The sequence below is a fragment of the Triticum dicoccoides genome, chromosome 6B, assembly GCF_002162155.2.
Source record: "Triticum dicoccoides isolate Atlit2015 ecotype Zavitan chromosome 6B, WEW_v2.0, whole genome shotgun sequence".
In the NCBI taxonomy this organism is placed as follows: domain Eukaryota; kingdom Viridiplantae; phylum Streptophyta; class Magnoliopsida; order Poales; family Poaceae; genus Triticum; species Triticum dicoccoides.
The window spans coordinates 48,337,201-48,350,404 of NC_041391.1; the positions used below are offsets into that span (position 1 = coordinate 48,337,201).

At 48.5% G+C, this 13,204-nt stretch overlaps 1 protein-coding gene across 1 annotated transcript; it reads left to right on the forward strand.

Moving 5' to 3' along the window:
- Positions 1–11,006: 11,006 nt before the first annotated feature.
- LOC119324465 lies at positions 11,007–12,692 on the forward strand. Its single transcript, XM_037598257.1, has 2 exons — positions 11,007–12,373; positions 12,453–12,692. The coding sequence occupies exons 1-2, from the start codon at positions 11,116–11,118 to the stop codon at positions 12,518–12,520; spliced, it is 1,326 nt and encodes a 441-aa protein (XP_037454154.1). The 5' UTR covers positions 11,007–11,115; the 3' UTR covers positions 12,521–12,692.
- The last annotated feature ends 512 nt before the right edge of the window (positions 12,693–13,204 follow it).

Sequence of the window (13,204 nt, forward strand, 5' to 3'; positions counted from 1 at the left end):
ATGAAATCCTCACAGGACACGCCTGAAGATGCCGCCTCAACACAGGCTCACATAGCCGGGCGCGAGGGTCATACAGTACTTAGCCCGGGAACACTTGGGTAGGGGTTAAGGAAGGGTCTGGAAGGTGTGCCTAAGAAAAAGGAGAGGAAGAGATCGAGGAAGGTAACTACCTCCAAACAAGCCAGAGCACACAACAGCCAGACGATGCATTCTGAAGAGCATGTACCCATGAAAGGTGCGGTCATGTTCCATCTCACGGGCGAGCCGATGCTACCGCCGAAACCGCTGGAGGCACTATCAGGGGATCTCAGGAGACTGCACGACCATGTGCTGTCGTCTGATAAAAGCCTACTAGCCTCAAAGGATCCAGGATATCCGACATACGCGGCTCGTGTGCCTGAGGGGAAGTGCTACGTCGACACACGGCCCGCGGAGGTGTTCTTCCTGCGGTTTGACCATATCTTTGAGATGTTTCTAACAAGGCGGCTTGATTTTACTATTGTCCACCTTTTTGCGCTACATATGAGCTCCGTCATGAAGAGTGAAGAAGTCTCGCAAATCTGTGTGGTGGATCCGTACTACATGCACGAGTCTTTCTTGAGTCTCGGCGACTTTGAGCGTGAAACTGCTAGGGAGTACCTCCAAAACTTCATGGTACAGAATAAGGACCGGAAAATTGTCCTCGTGTCTTATCATCCAAAGTAAGTCAGTTCCGGACAACCCTTTCGTACATTTCAATCATCCCTTCTCTCTCATATGGGGAATAATTTGAGGTGTCTTTTCCCCGCAGCAACGGGCGCGCCGTCCTTATCGTTCTTTACCCGCAAGTCTCCCATGCCGTGTATTTTGACCCTTCTAGAGACTACGAGAAAAAGGACTACACCCACATAATGAATATTCTAGATGACGCTCTCCAAGGCTTCAGCTTTAGAGGTGGCCACGTGCAGATCAGGAAACAAAGGAACAAGAAGATGGGTTTCGCACATAAAACTAACTTCTCCTGCATCCATGTCCCAAAACCAAGCAAGAAGGATGGGTTCTACATCGTCCATCTCATGATTCAGTTCAACATGGATCACCAAAAGCTTCGCATTAACAGCAGAAATGATGATCATATCCACAAGTGTCTAGAATCTCATGGAGAAGCGAATTATAAACTTAGAGATGACTTCTTTCGCATCCAAAGCGACATTGCGACGATCATCATGAAAGAAGTCGTCGATGAGAAGGGGATGTTCCACCACGGCCCTATATCGCGAACTGACGTCCGAACTCGCATAGGCATGCAACATCTAGACCTCACGCCGTTCAAGAAGCTACGGTTCGTCCTCGATGATATGGAAGGATGGAATTTCTAGTGATTTATGATGCCGATGATGATGATATATGTCGGTTGAACTTGTATACTTTTTGTAGCGATGAAACTTTGTGATGTCCACGGTCCCTACCGAACTTGCGTAACGCTACTTTGTTAGTTTGTGTACGATGACCTGCGTACCTCTAGTTAATTAATTTGCGTACTGTATATGTTTCATCTAGTTGCTAACCTTTCTTTTTTGGTGTTGCTCTAGTATATTTTGTTCCATATATATGATTGTACATCCTCTTCATGAACATGCATCTCTAACAGGTACCTAGTTTCTTGATGGCGAGATGGAAATGCTATGTCGTGTACAAAGGGAAGGTTCCGGGGGTGTACAACGAGTGGCATGAGTGTCAGGCGCAAGTGAATGGGTTCACGGGCGCCAGCCATAAAGGCTTCAAAAGCATACAAGAAGGAGAAGCTAGTTACTTGAGGTTCACGCTAGCGCGAGAGAGGACTCGTAACCGCCACCTCATGTACTGCATAGTTCCGCTCTCACTCATAGTGATAGCACTTCTTGCGTATACCTTTGTTTAGATGGATGACTTTGTTGTAGTTGCAAGTACTCGAGACTTGCATGTATTGCTATTTTCGAGATGATGACAAGATATCACTTTGTGTTGGATGATGATTATGATGAGACTATTTGTATGTACATGCTATGATTACATTTGTGGTCTCGCAGGCATTTGTATGTGTATCATGATGACATTTATATGTGCTAAAGATTCTTCTACAAAGCCGGTTCAAATACAAAACAAATATGCCAAAAAAACTACTTAAATTAGCAGTAGCGAGTGTATAAAAGTTAGCAGCGGCGCCCTAATAGCAGTAGCGCGTCCAGCCAAAGAGCGCTAGCGCTACTAGCGGTAGCGAGCTTCCTCTAACCGCGCTGCTGCTACACTTGTGTAGCAGTAGCGCGGGTGCGCACGCGCTACTGCTACGAGTTAGCTGTAGCGTCGTATTAGTAGCGCGGGTACACGCGCTACTGATACATCTAAAACCCGCACTGCTGCTAGCCTTTTCCCTAGTAGTGTTAGTGAGTACTAAGGAAATATTTCTCGATTATGGAGGTGATAAAAGAGCCCATCTAAAGAGTTACATTGGTGCAATCTTTTACACCGATCCAGATGACTCTAAGTCTCAATATGGATACATATTGAAAGTGGGAGCAATTAGCTAGAGTAGCTCCGTGCAGAACATTGTAAACATAGAAATTTTGCAAAATACATACGGCTCTAAATATGACAGACCCGTTGACTAAGCCTCTCTCACGAGCAAAACATGATCACACCTTAGTACTCTTTTGGGTGTTAATCACATAGCAATGTGAACTAGATTATTGACTCTAGTAAACCCTTTGGGTGTTGGTCACATGACGATGTGAACTATGAGTGTTAATCATATACAGATATGAATATTGGTGTTAAATCACATGGCGATGTGAACTAGATTATTGACTCTAGTGCAAGTGGGAGACAGAAGGAAATATGCCCTAGAGGCAATAATAAAGTTATTATTTATTTCCGTATATCATGATAAATGTTTATTATTCATGCTAGAATTGTATTAACCGGAAACATAATACATGTGTAAATATATAGACAAACATAGTGTCACTAGTATGCCTCTACTTGACTAGCTCGTTGAATCAAAGATGGTTAAGTTTCCTAGCCATAGACATGAGTTGTCATTTGATTAACGATATCACATCATTAGGAGAATGATGTGATTGACATGACCCATTCCGTTAGCTTAGCACACGATCGTTTAGTATATTGCTATTGCTTTCTTCATGACTTATACATGTTTCTATGACTATGAGATTATGCAACTCCCGTTTACCGGAGGAACACTTTGTGTGCTACCAAACGTCACAACATAACTGGGTGATTATAAAGGAGCTCTACAGGTATCTCCGAAGGTACATGTTGGGTTGGCGTATTTCGAGATTAGGATTTGTCACTCCGATTGTCGGAGAGGTATCTCTGGGCCCTCTCGGTAATGCACATCACTATAAGCCTTGCAAGCAATGTAGCTAATGAATTAGTTACGTAACGAGTAAAGAGACTTGCCGGTAACGAGATTGAACTAGGTATTGAGATACCGACGATCGAATCTCGGGCAAGTAACATACCGATGACAAAGGGAACAACGTATGTTGTTATGCGGTTTGACCGATAAAGATCTTCGTAGAATATGTGGGAGCCAATATGAGCATCCAAGTTCCGCTATTGGTTATTGACCGGAGACGTGTCTCGGTCATGTCTACATTGTTCTCGAACCCGTAGGGTCCGCACGCTTAAGGTTTCGATGACAGTTATATTATGAGTTTATGAGTATTGATGTACCAAAGGAGTTCGGAGTCCCGGATGAGATTGGGGACATGACGAGGAGTCTCGAAATGGTCGAGACGTAAAGATCGATATATTGGACGACCATATTCGGATTTCGGAAAGGTTCCGAGTGATTCGGGTATTTTTCGGAGTACCGGAGAGTTACGGGAATTCGCCGGGGAGTATATGGGCCTTATTGGGCCATACGGGAATAGAGGAGAGAGGCCAAAAGGAAGGAGGCCTACGCCCCCCCTCTGGTCCGAATTGGACAAGGGGCGCAGCCCCCTTTAACTTCTTCCTCTCCCCCTCTTTCCCCTTCTCCTACTCCAACAAGGAAGGAGGGAGCGCGCCCCCTCCTAGGCCGGTCGCCCCCTCCCCCCTTGCTCCTTTATATACAGGGGCAGGGGGGCACCTCTAGGCACAACAACAATTGATCCCTTGGATCTCTTAGCCGTGTGCGATGCCCCCCTCCACCATAATCCACCTCGATAATATCGTAGCGGTGCTTAGGCGAAGCCCTGCGTCGGTAGTACATCAAGATCGTCACCACGCCATCGTGCTGACGGAACTCTCCCTCGACACTCGGCTGGATCGGAGTTCGAGGGACGTCATCGAGCTGGACGTGTGCTAGAACTCGGAGGTGCCGTAGTTTTGGTGCTTGATCGGTCGGGCCGTGAAGACGTATGACTACATCAACCGCGTTGTTCTAATGCTTCCGCTTTCGGTCTACGAGGGTACTTGGACACACTCTTCCCTCTCGTTGCTATGCATCACCATGATCTTGCGTGTGTGTAGGAATTTTTTGAAATTACTACGTTCCCCAACAATAACTGCTGTGGTTCCCGAGCCCGTATCTTCATAAAGGCTCTGGGAAAACCCATGTGCACGTGTGGAATAATAAATGGTAAAATGTATTCCTAGTCATGCCTCTAAGACTAGCTCAAGTGTTGCATGATGATTATGTATTCCCAATCATGGGCATGTCTATGCCAGCAACTTTGAAGGCACAATGTTTAGAGAACATTTGTGTTGAATCGACCCGGATTGATGTTATGCTATGAGATTCATTCGTCACAAGTTGATGGTAAATAACACAGAGATGGTTAACATTTGCATGATTCCTTAGACCATGAGAGTATTGAGTTTCTTCATGCTTGCTTCATGAACTTTGGGGTTTGTTAAACGTCATCCGTAAATGGGTGGCTATTACCGCGGCTTACGGGTTCATGGAAAAGTGTGTCAAGTAGCTTGATAGCTCAAGATTGGGATTTCCTCCTCCGACTATAGGGAGATATTCTCGGGCCCACTCGGTGTTACGGTATCCATCATCGTCTGGCCAGACATAGTGTGATTTGATCATGGGATGCCGGAACACGAAAACGAGAAAAGAGAACAAAACCAGTAACGAGGTAACTAGCATAGTGGACAAGTTGTTGATCCACGGGGATACAAGTAAATCTCACCTCGGGTCTTTGTAACATATCGCGAAGCAACAGGAATAGCGCACGGCAACTGGAGGTTCACTCGAATATTCATTCATGTGGGTATAGGGGTCAATATGGGTGTCCACAGCTCCGATGTTGATTATTGATCGGAAGGGGTTCCGGGTCATGTCTATACTTCACCGAACCTATAGGGTCACACGCTTAAGGGTCATCTATCTGTTGAATACTAGACAGAGAGTCTGAGAGAAAATCACCGAAAAAGTTTCGGACACCGGAAAAGTTTCCGCAGAGAGAGGTCGTCGGATGAGTTTCGATGAAACTGAAAAGTTGTTTCAGGGGATACCGTTAAGTCAAATTGGTTTCGGCACATGCCTGATAATTGTTGGAGGGTGCCAGAATCATTCTCGAAGCTTTCTGGAATTTTCTGGGATAATAACCGGATATGCTCCGGGGCTGACGGAACCACTTCAGATGTTTTTCGCAGATGAAATTCACTAATCTGAAATTGTTTCAGAACAAATCCAAAATCATTTTAGTGGGTACTGGAATTATTCCGAGACCCACAGAAATATTTTTGGATTTAATGGACGCGAAAAATTGTCTTCATGAATAATAAAAACGCATTCTTGTTTGCTTTGCGCAGATGAAAATCACTAAACCGAAATTGTTTCGGAACGTGTTGAAAATTATTTTTAGTGGGTAATGGAAATGTTCTGAGCCCATATAAATATTTTCAGTTCGAACGGACGCTGAAAAATGTTGTCATGAATAGTGAAAGTGCTTTTTGCTTGTCTTCTTGGAGAAGCCACCTTGAGGGCCTTTTGGTATTATCCCCTTGGCTTCTTGGAGAAGCCACCCTTGGGATTGGCCTATAAATAGGGGTGAAGGGGGCTGCCTAAAGACTCATCCCTTCTCACATACAAGTGCCATGCAATGATCTGGCTTCTCTCTCCCTCCCTGCAAAATAGTTCCGTAGAGCCGAAAGGCTGTCTGGGTTCTGGCAGGAACTAGTTCTGGACGGTGAAGCCCTGCCGGATAGATGACACCGTATGTGTGCAACTCTGTAGAGAGATCCTAGTTTCGGTCTTAGTTCGAGAGTGCCTCCCGAAGGGCTATCCGTGTGACCGTTCGAGTTTTGAAGGTCCCCCCAAAGGGCTGTCCGAGTGACCGTTCGAATTTCGATGGTCCTCCCGAAGGGTTGTCCGCGACACCGTCCGGGGGGGCTGTTCGACCGTCTCCCGGAGGGGTGTCTAAGGAGTAGGTGAGGGTGTACATCCTCGCGGTTGGGAGGTTGTAAATCCTAGCTGCGGGGATTGGCACCGCCGTTCGTCATCGACTCTACTTCCCGCTGCGCTACGAGTCGGGAACGAAAAAAATCAAACCATGTATGCAGTCTTCATAGTGGTCCTGGGCTGGTGCGTAGGTTGGAAATTTTTTGTTTTCTGCTGTGTTACCCTACATATCCCGCATATCATCAACCCGCAAATATCAAATACAACATAATTCAACAATCGAAAACAAACTGAATTATTCCAATCAAACATAATACAATAATCATCCGCATTACAAATAATTATTCAAATAACCGTAGCAAACTTAAATAGTGCAATACAAAATTTGTCATGAATACAAATACAAATAAATACAAAAATAAGTCACTGTCCAGCCCTTTGCCAATGGTGCTCAACGAGATCTTCCTGAAGTTGAAAGTGGGTGTCTACATTTTTAATCTCCTTGTATGTCTGAAGAAAAGCTCTAATGCAGTTTGGGTCTCTTGCTGGTTTGACACGGCTACCCACATTGTCATAAAAGAATTCTAAGTTGAATCCTCTCTCATCTTCAAGAATCATATTGTGCAGGATAACACAATATGTCATTATGTTCTTCCAGTTGTTTTATCCCAAAAAACGAGTAGGACCACGGACAATGGCAAACCTAGATTGCAAAACACTGAATGCTCTTTCAATGTCTTTTCGGGCTGCCTCTTGCACCCTTGCAAATTCACATTGTTTTTTTGTTTTGGGTTCTTTGATGCTCTTGACAAATGTGCACCAAGGAGGGTATATACCATCTGCAAGATAGTATCCCTTTATGTATTCATGCCCATTGATAGTGTAGTTGCAAGCAGGAGCATCACCACTAGCAAGCCTAGCAAACAAATGAGACCGTTGCAACACATTGATATCATTGAGAGTGCCCGGCATACCAAAGGAGCAATGCAAAATCCATAAATCCTCGGATGCTACAGCCTCTAGCACAATTGTTGCATCATGAGATTTGCCACAATACATTCCTTGCCAAGCCTTGGGGCAATTTTTCCAATTCCAATGCATACAATCAATGCTACCTAGCATGCCAGGCCAACCTCTCCTCTCATTGGATGCCATCAATTTTTTTGTGTCATCTTCATTGGGTGCCCGGAGATACTCAGGACCGAAGACACGAATGATCACTTTCGCAAATCTACGCACAGACTCAATTGTGCTATCTTCACCATGTGAAGATACTCATCGGCATAGTCAGCCGAAACGCCATATGCAATCACCCGCATAGCTGCGGAGATTTTTTGATATGCACTAAATCCCTTTAAGCCTGCGGCATTTCTTCTTTGAATCAAATACCTGCAATTTGCCTCGCAAGCTTCAACAATTTTTACAAAGAGGGATCGGCGCATTCGGTACCTTCTCCGGAAGAGGTGCGGAGGATATGTAGGATTCTTGCATCAACATCTCGTTCCCAATATGGCGATTCCGAGGAATGCACAAACGACCGACAATCGATCCTCGCCTCCTCTTCCGGTGCTCGTCTTCATGCTCCTTCACGGCAAGCGCCATGACTAATATTTGCTGCCAAAAGTTCGCAAGCATGCTCTCAACATCCGAGTCGTCCGAATCGAACGAATCGGATAGCAAGAACTTCTCGCACGGGGTCAACTCCATCTACACGCACACCGGCGCGTCAATCTACTATGCAGCTCGCAAAAATCACAAAAAAGGGACTAACTGGTGGCGGCTAATCCCGGACGGCGACGAGGGGGTGCGCTCGACGATGGTCGATCCCTGGCGGCGGCGGCGACGGGGGGCGGCTCTTCTCGCCGGATCCGGAGGGGCGGCGCAACGGCTCGGCGCGGGAGGGTGTGGGGCGGCCCCGGGGCACGATTCTGCCCGCAGATATGGCCGAAATCAACGGCGGCGGGCGGGCGGAAGCAAAGGGCGGGCGGCGGCGGAAGGAGGGAGAAAGCGCGCGGGCTGAAATGTCCCTCCCGCCAACTGCTTCTCTCCGATGTAGGGCACCGCAGCCGCGAGGGAGAAACCCGCGTTTTCCCCGGTTGGGGCAGAGAATTTGCCGCGCCCCCCAAAAATTTTTGCAGGCCGGGGCAGGATGCGGGGTCTGGTCGGGCATGCTTTCTGACTCGTACCCGCATTTTGACGGTTATTTTACGTGTCGGGGGCGGATGCGGGGTCTGCTAGAGTTGCTCTAACGAACCTTGGATAAAACTATGATGCAAAAGGGTTGTCCAAATAAAGCAAGAGATCCGTACGTTCCTTCTTTTCACTATAATTTTTCTCAAGGTTTATCTCTATCGGCCGAATCAAACTTGCATTTTTTCCATCTTTCTTTTTGTAACTTTCTATGTTTTATTATCACCGATATGTCTCTTTGATTGTTTCCAAACTAAAAGAGCCAAATCATCTCATGATCTGCTGGAGCATATGATAGCTACGTCCGAATCTTCAGCCCGTGCCTGGTTATTTTCCATGAAGGAGTTGACAAGAATGACAGTAACTTTGTGGGCTATTTGGTATGCTAGGAGGAAGTTGATCCATGAAGGGATAAACTAGAGTCCATATGCAACTCATATTTTCGTTGTCAATTTCAAAGCAGGAGTAGATCAACTTAATGTGCAACCAGAACATCCAATGCATCTCCTCAACAAAGTCACCATAAGTTCAACTGGATCACACCGTCGCAGGGTGTCATAAAAAATTAATGTTGATACTGGGATCTCAACAGACCTTAATGTTGGTACGGCGGCTGCAGTATGTCGGGACCGGGATGGCAATTACTTGGGCTCCTCCATGTTGGTTATTCATGGTATGATTGATCCTCCAATTTTAGAGGCAATTGCTTGCGGGGAGGGTCTTTCTTTGGCGCAAGACCTTGGAATGTCACATCTTCAAGTTGCTTCAGATTGCAAGCAGGTGGTACACCATATACATCAAAGAGCTGGAGGAGGTTATGGCATTATTGTTAGAGAGATTTTAGATACATCTATTTCCTTTGTCTCTTGTAATAATTTTTCTTTCGAACCTTGAGCTGCTAATTATGAAGCTCACAGGCTAGCTAGATTCGGTGTTTCTCTCCCAGTGGGGAGGCACCTTGTGTTGGGTACTCCTCATGACCCAATTGTAATTGTTGCGAACCTTTTTGCTAATCAATAAAGACCTAGCAACCTTTTCTCAAAAAAGAAAACAACCTACTGCCCCTCTTACAAGATTAGAGGTGTTACATGAAAAAAAAAATCAACTTCCCTTCCTTGCATAAGCTTTCGGTATAGCCCGTCTCCAAAGCCCGGCCGAAATCACTATTATGACCTTTTCAGCAATCTTTGTCACAAAATGAACTCGACATGAAAGTATTTCACGATCTGACCCTTTTAGCAACGCCACAGCCCGTGGCGTTGCTTCTCCATATAGAAACGCCGAGGTATCTCGCGCTTCAGCTCCACATCCAAACGCCAAGCTAGCTAGCGTTTTAGTTTCATATGGAAACGCCAAGCATGTTAGCGTTGCTGGCTGCGCCCAAACGCCAAAGCTCATGGCATTTCTACTAGTACGTACGTGGTGAGCGCCGGGACGAGCGACTAGCTACGTGCACGACCAGTACGTGAACGCCATGCTGGCCGCCGCCTACTGCTGTACTAGTAGTATGATGTGTGACGACTCGATTGGGTGGCTGATTGGCATATCCATATCCATGCATGAGCGGTGGTTGCATTGCATTTGCATGCGTGCAGAGGCTGTACGGGCTTTTTTTTTTCTTTGAAAATAAGGCTGTACGGGCTGGGAGTGCGGCGGATCGCTGCCGCCCATGGGGTGCCTCCCGGCGTCCGTCACCCTCTTCGGCGGCGGCGGCGGCGGCGGCTGCGTGGAGCGGCTCAACAATGACTCCCTCACCTTCAACACCAAGCTGCAGGCGGCGTCGGACGCGGCCAAGAAGCGCCATGGACATCTACGACCCGCAGCTCAACCTCGTCGCCGACCCCATGAGCGCCGGTACGTACGTGATCCGTCCGACGCCTGGGTAATGTGTCAATGGTTGATGAACTTACTGATGAAGTGATCGATGGATGCACTGCACTGCAGGGTTCTTCGAGTCTCGGCGGGCCTGCTGCGGGACGGGGACGATCGAGACGTCGGTGCTGTGCCACCAGGGGGCGCCGGGGACGTGCGCCAACGCCACCGGCTATGTCTTCTGGGACGGCTTCCACCCCACCGACGCCGCCAACAAGATGCTCGCCGGCGCTCACCACGTAGGTACTAGTAGAAACGCCATGGGCTTTGGCGTTTGGGCGTAGCCAGCAACGCCAACATGTTTGGCGTTTCCATATGGAACTAAAACGCTAGCTAGCTTGGCGTTTGGATGTGGAGCTGAAGCGCTAGATACCTCGGCGTTTTTATATGGAGAAGAAACGCCACGGTCTGTGGCATTGCTAAAAAGGTCAAATCGTGAAATACTTTCATGTCGAGTTCATTTTGTGACAAAGATTGCTGAAAAGGTCATAATAGCGATTTCGGCCAGCCCGGCCGAAACCGACCCGGCCCAACAGCTGCGTCTACCACCCCCCGCTCCAAGTCCTCCCCGATCCCCTTTCACCTCTCGCTCCGGCCAACGCCGCCTCCAGCCCCGGCCTCGCCTCCACCCTCTCTCGTCGCCGACGCCCCCCGCATTCTCCCCCTCTCGCTCCCACATGGATCCAATCAAACGCACGGACACCCAAATGAGCAAGATCGGCGTCCAGCACGAGGCCGCTGACGGCGGAGATGCGGCGAGCGGGACTATCGGCGCCCTCCCTATCCACCTCATTGAGAAGATCCTCGGCGGCTTCAGCCCGCTGGATACGGTGCGCTTCGCCGCCGTCTGCAAGTCCTGGGCGGCGGCCGTCTCCGAGCGGCTAGCGAGACCCACCCCGCACCTCTTCGCGCTCAAGCTCGGCCGGTCCCCGTTCTGGTTCCAGCCGCCGCCCGAGGAGGAGCGCCGCCACCGCGGGGCCATCTACCCCCTGCCGGTCGACCAGGAGGGCTCGCCGTCGCCGGTGGCCCCTGCCCGCTTGCCCTCCGTGGTCCGCGACCCAAAAGGCATGAACTTTAAGTTATCCGGCGCCCTGCCCTGCGGCCTCCTCTCCTTCGCGGTCGGCAATCGCGTTGTCCTCGTCAACCCCATCACCGGCGCGTTCCGGAGCGACGTGTATGCGCCCTTTGGGACTGGAGCCAAGGTGAGGGCCGTTGCCGGCGCCAACGCGATCTTCGACCACGACTACGCTGAGAGGAGCGTCTCGCTCTGCTGGTGCACGGAGGAGTGGTCCGAGCGGAAGCTGCTCTCTGAAGAGTTCAAGAACATTTATCTCATGGCCTACGCAGACGGCATCTTCTACGCGCTGGAATTCCGGGGTTGCGCCTACACGGCGGACACACGCCTGCCGCCGCCGTGGCGCCTGAAGAAGCTTCGTGCGCCAAGCATTCTCGAGCAGTACACCCCGATCCGCGGGCGCTTGCTCTGCTACTCCCACCTGCTCGAGTCAGAAGGGTCGGTCCTGTTTGTCGGTCCGGTGCTCGCACCGCGACAACCCACATGCCGTGATACCATCGGTGGCTTCGAGGTGTACAGGCTGGATGTCGAGGCGGCGCGATGGGTGAAAGTGGAGAGGCTTGCTGCTGACAGGGCGCTTTTCGTGAGTGAGCAATCATCGTTCACGGTGCGCGCCACAGGGATTCCGGGGTGCATGAGCAACTGCATCTATTTTGTGGGTGAGGTTGACGACCGCTCCTGGGTCACCTGCGGCGTCTACTCCATGGAGGAGCGGAAGGTGCTGTTTCAGCGCCCTGTCGGTGGTCCTTGGGGAAAGTATGATGCTGCACGCTGGTTCCTCCCTGGTGTTGTGATACCATTTGCAGATGCACGTGCGCATTGTACACTCGGGAGAAAGGACAAAAATCCAAGTTCTTCAGGTACATCTGGCTAAAAATATTTTGAGAATGCAGTATAGCAGTTAAATGCTAACATAGATGCCTTCTTTTATGCTGACAGAAGGACAGGAGGATGGGAGCAATTGTGCGAAATCAAGATACTTCTATAAATCCTTTGGCTCTGATTAAGGTGTCGGCGATGACAGGCAGGCTTATAAATCCCTGAGATGCTACCATGAAGCAGAAGTGCTATTATTCTAGGATCTGAATCTGAAAATTTGTCTGATGAAGTTAATGTACTGGTGAAGTTTGAGGCTGTTTGATTTAGTTGATTTATTATTGCATGTTGTTGGTAGATCCATTACTTGGATGAGCATGAACTTGCTAAGATTGGCGCTGCTTTGGGTATTTCTAAGATCCATTACTTTGGACCGGCGGATCTCTCTCGGTCCGTATGTGACATGGCGAGCAGGGCGATTATGTTGCATCTCAAGCTGTTTCTAAGATCCATTACTTTGAAAACCTCTGTCGTCTGAAAGAAGAATGCATTAGAATTTGATGTGTCCTCCTCCAACTTGGTCTTGCAGTGTACTTACATACAGTAGTTGTTTTGTTGACACAAAGGTGCATCGGCGAAATTCTTTGCCAAGGCGTTGCAGTGCTCTTTGAATCCTTTGGCTCTGATTGAGGTGTGCATATGTGCGTTGCTGGGAGGTCAAAACAGCTTGAGATGCTGAATTCTGTTTGTGTTAATTTGAACCCTGAAATTGGAGGGCGTTTATTTTTTTACAGAAGACAGCAACACTTGTTCCCTTTTCGCGAAAAGGAGTAACAGAAATGTTTTCAGCTGACAACTCCCGTCGAAACACGGTG

Bases quoted from the DNA above. Each gene is read 5' to 3' on its own strand.
- LOC119324465 (XM_037598257.1), top strand. From the start codon at position 11,116: ATGGATCCAATCAAACGCACGGACACCCAAATGAGCAAGATCGGCGTC. The intron at 12,374-12,452 runs GTACATCTGGCT...TTATGCTGACAG, and splicing joins CAAAAATCCAAGTTCTTCAG to AAGGACAGGAGGATGGGAGC.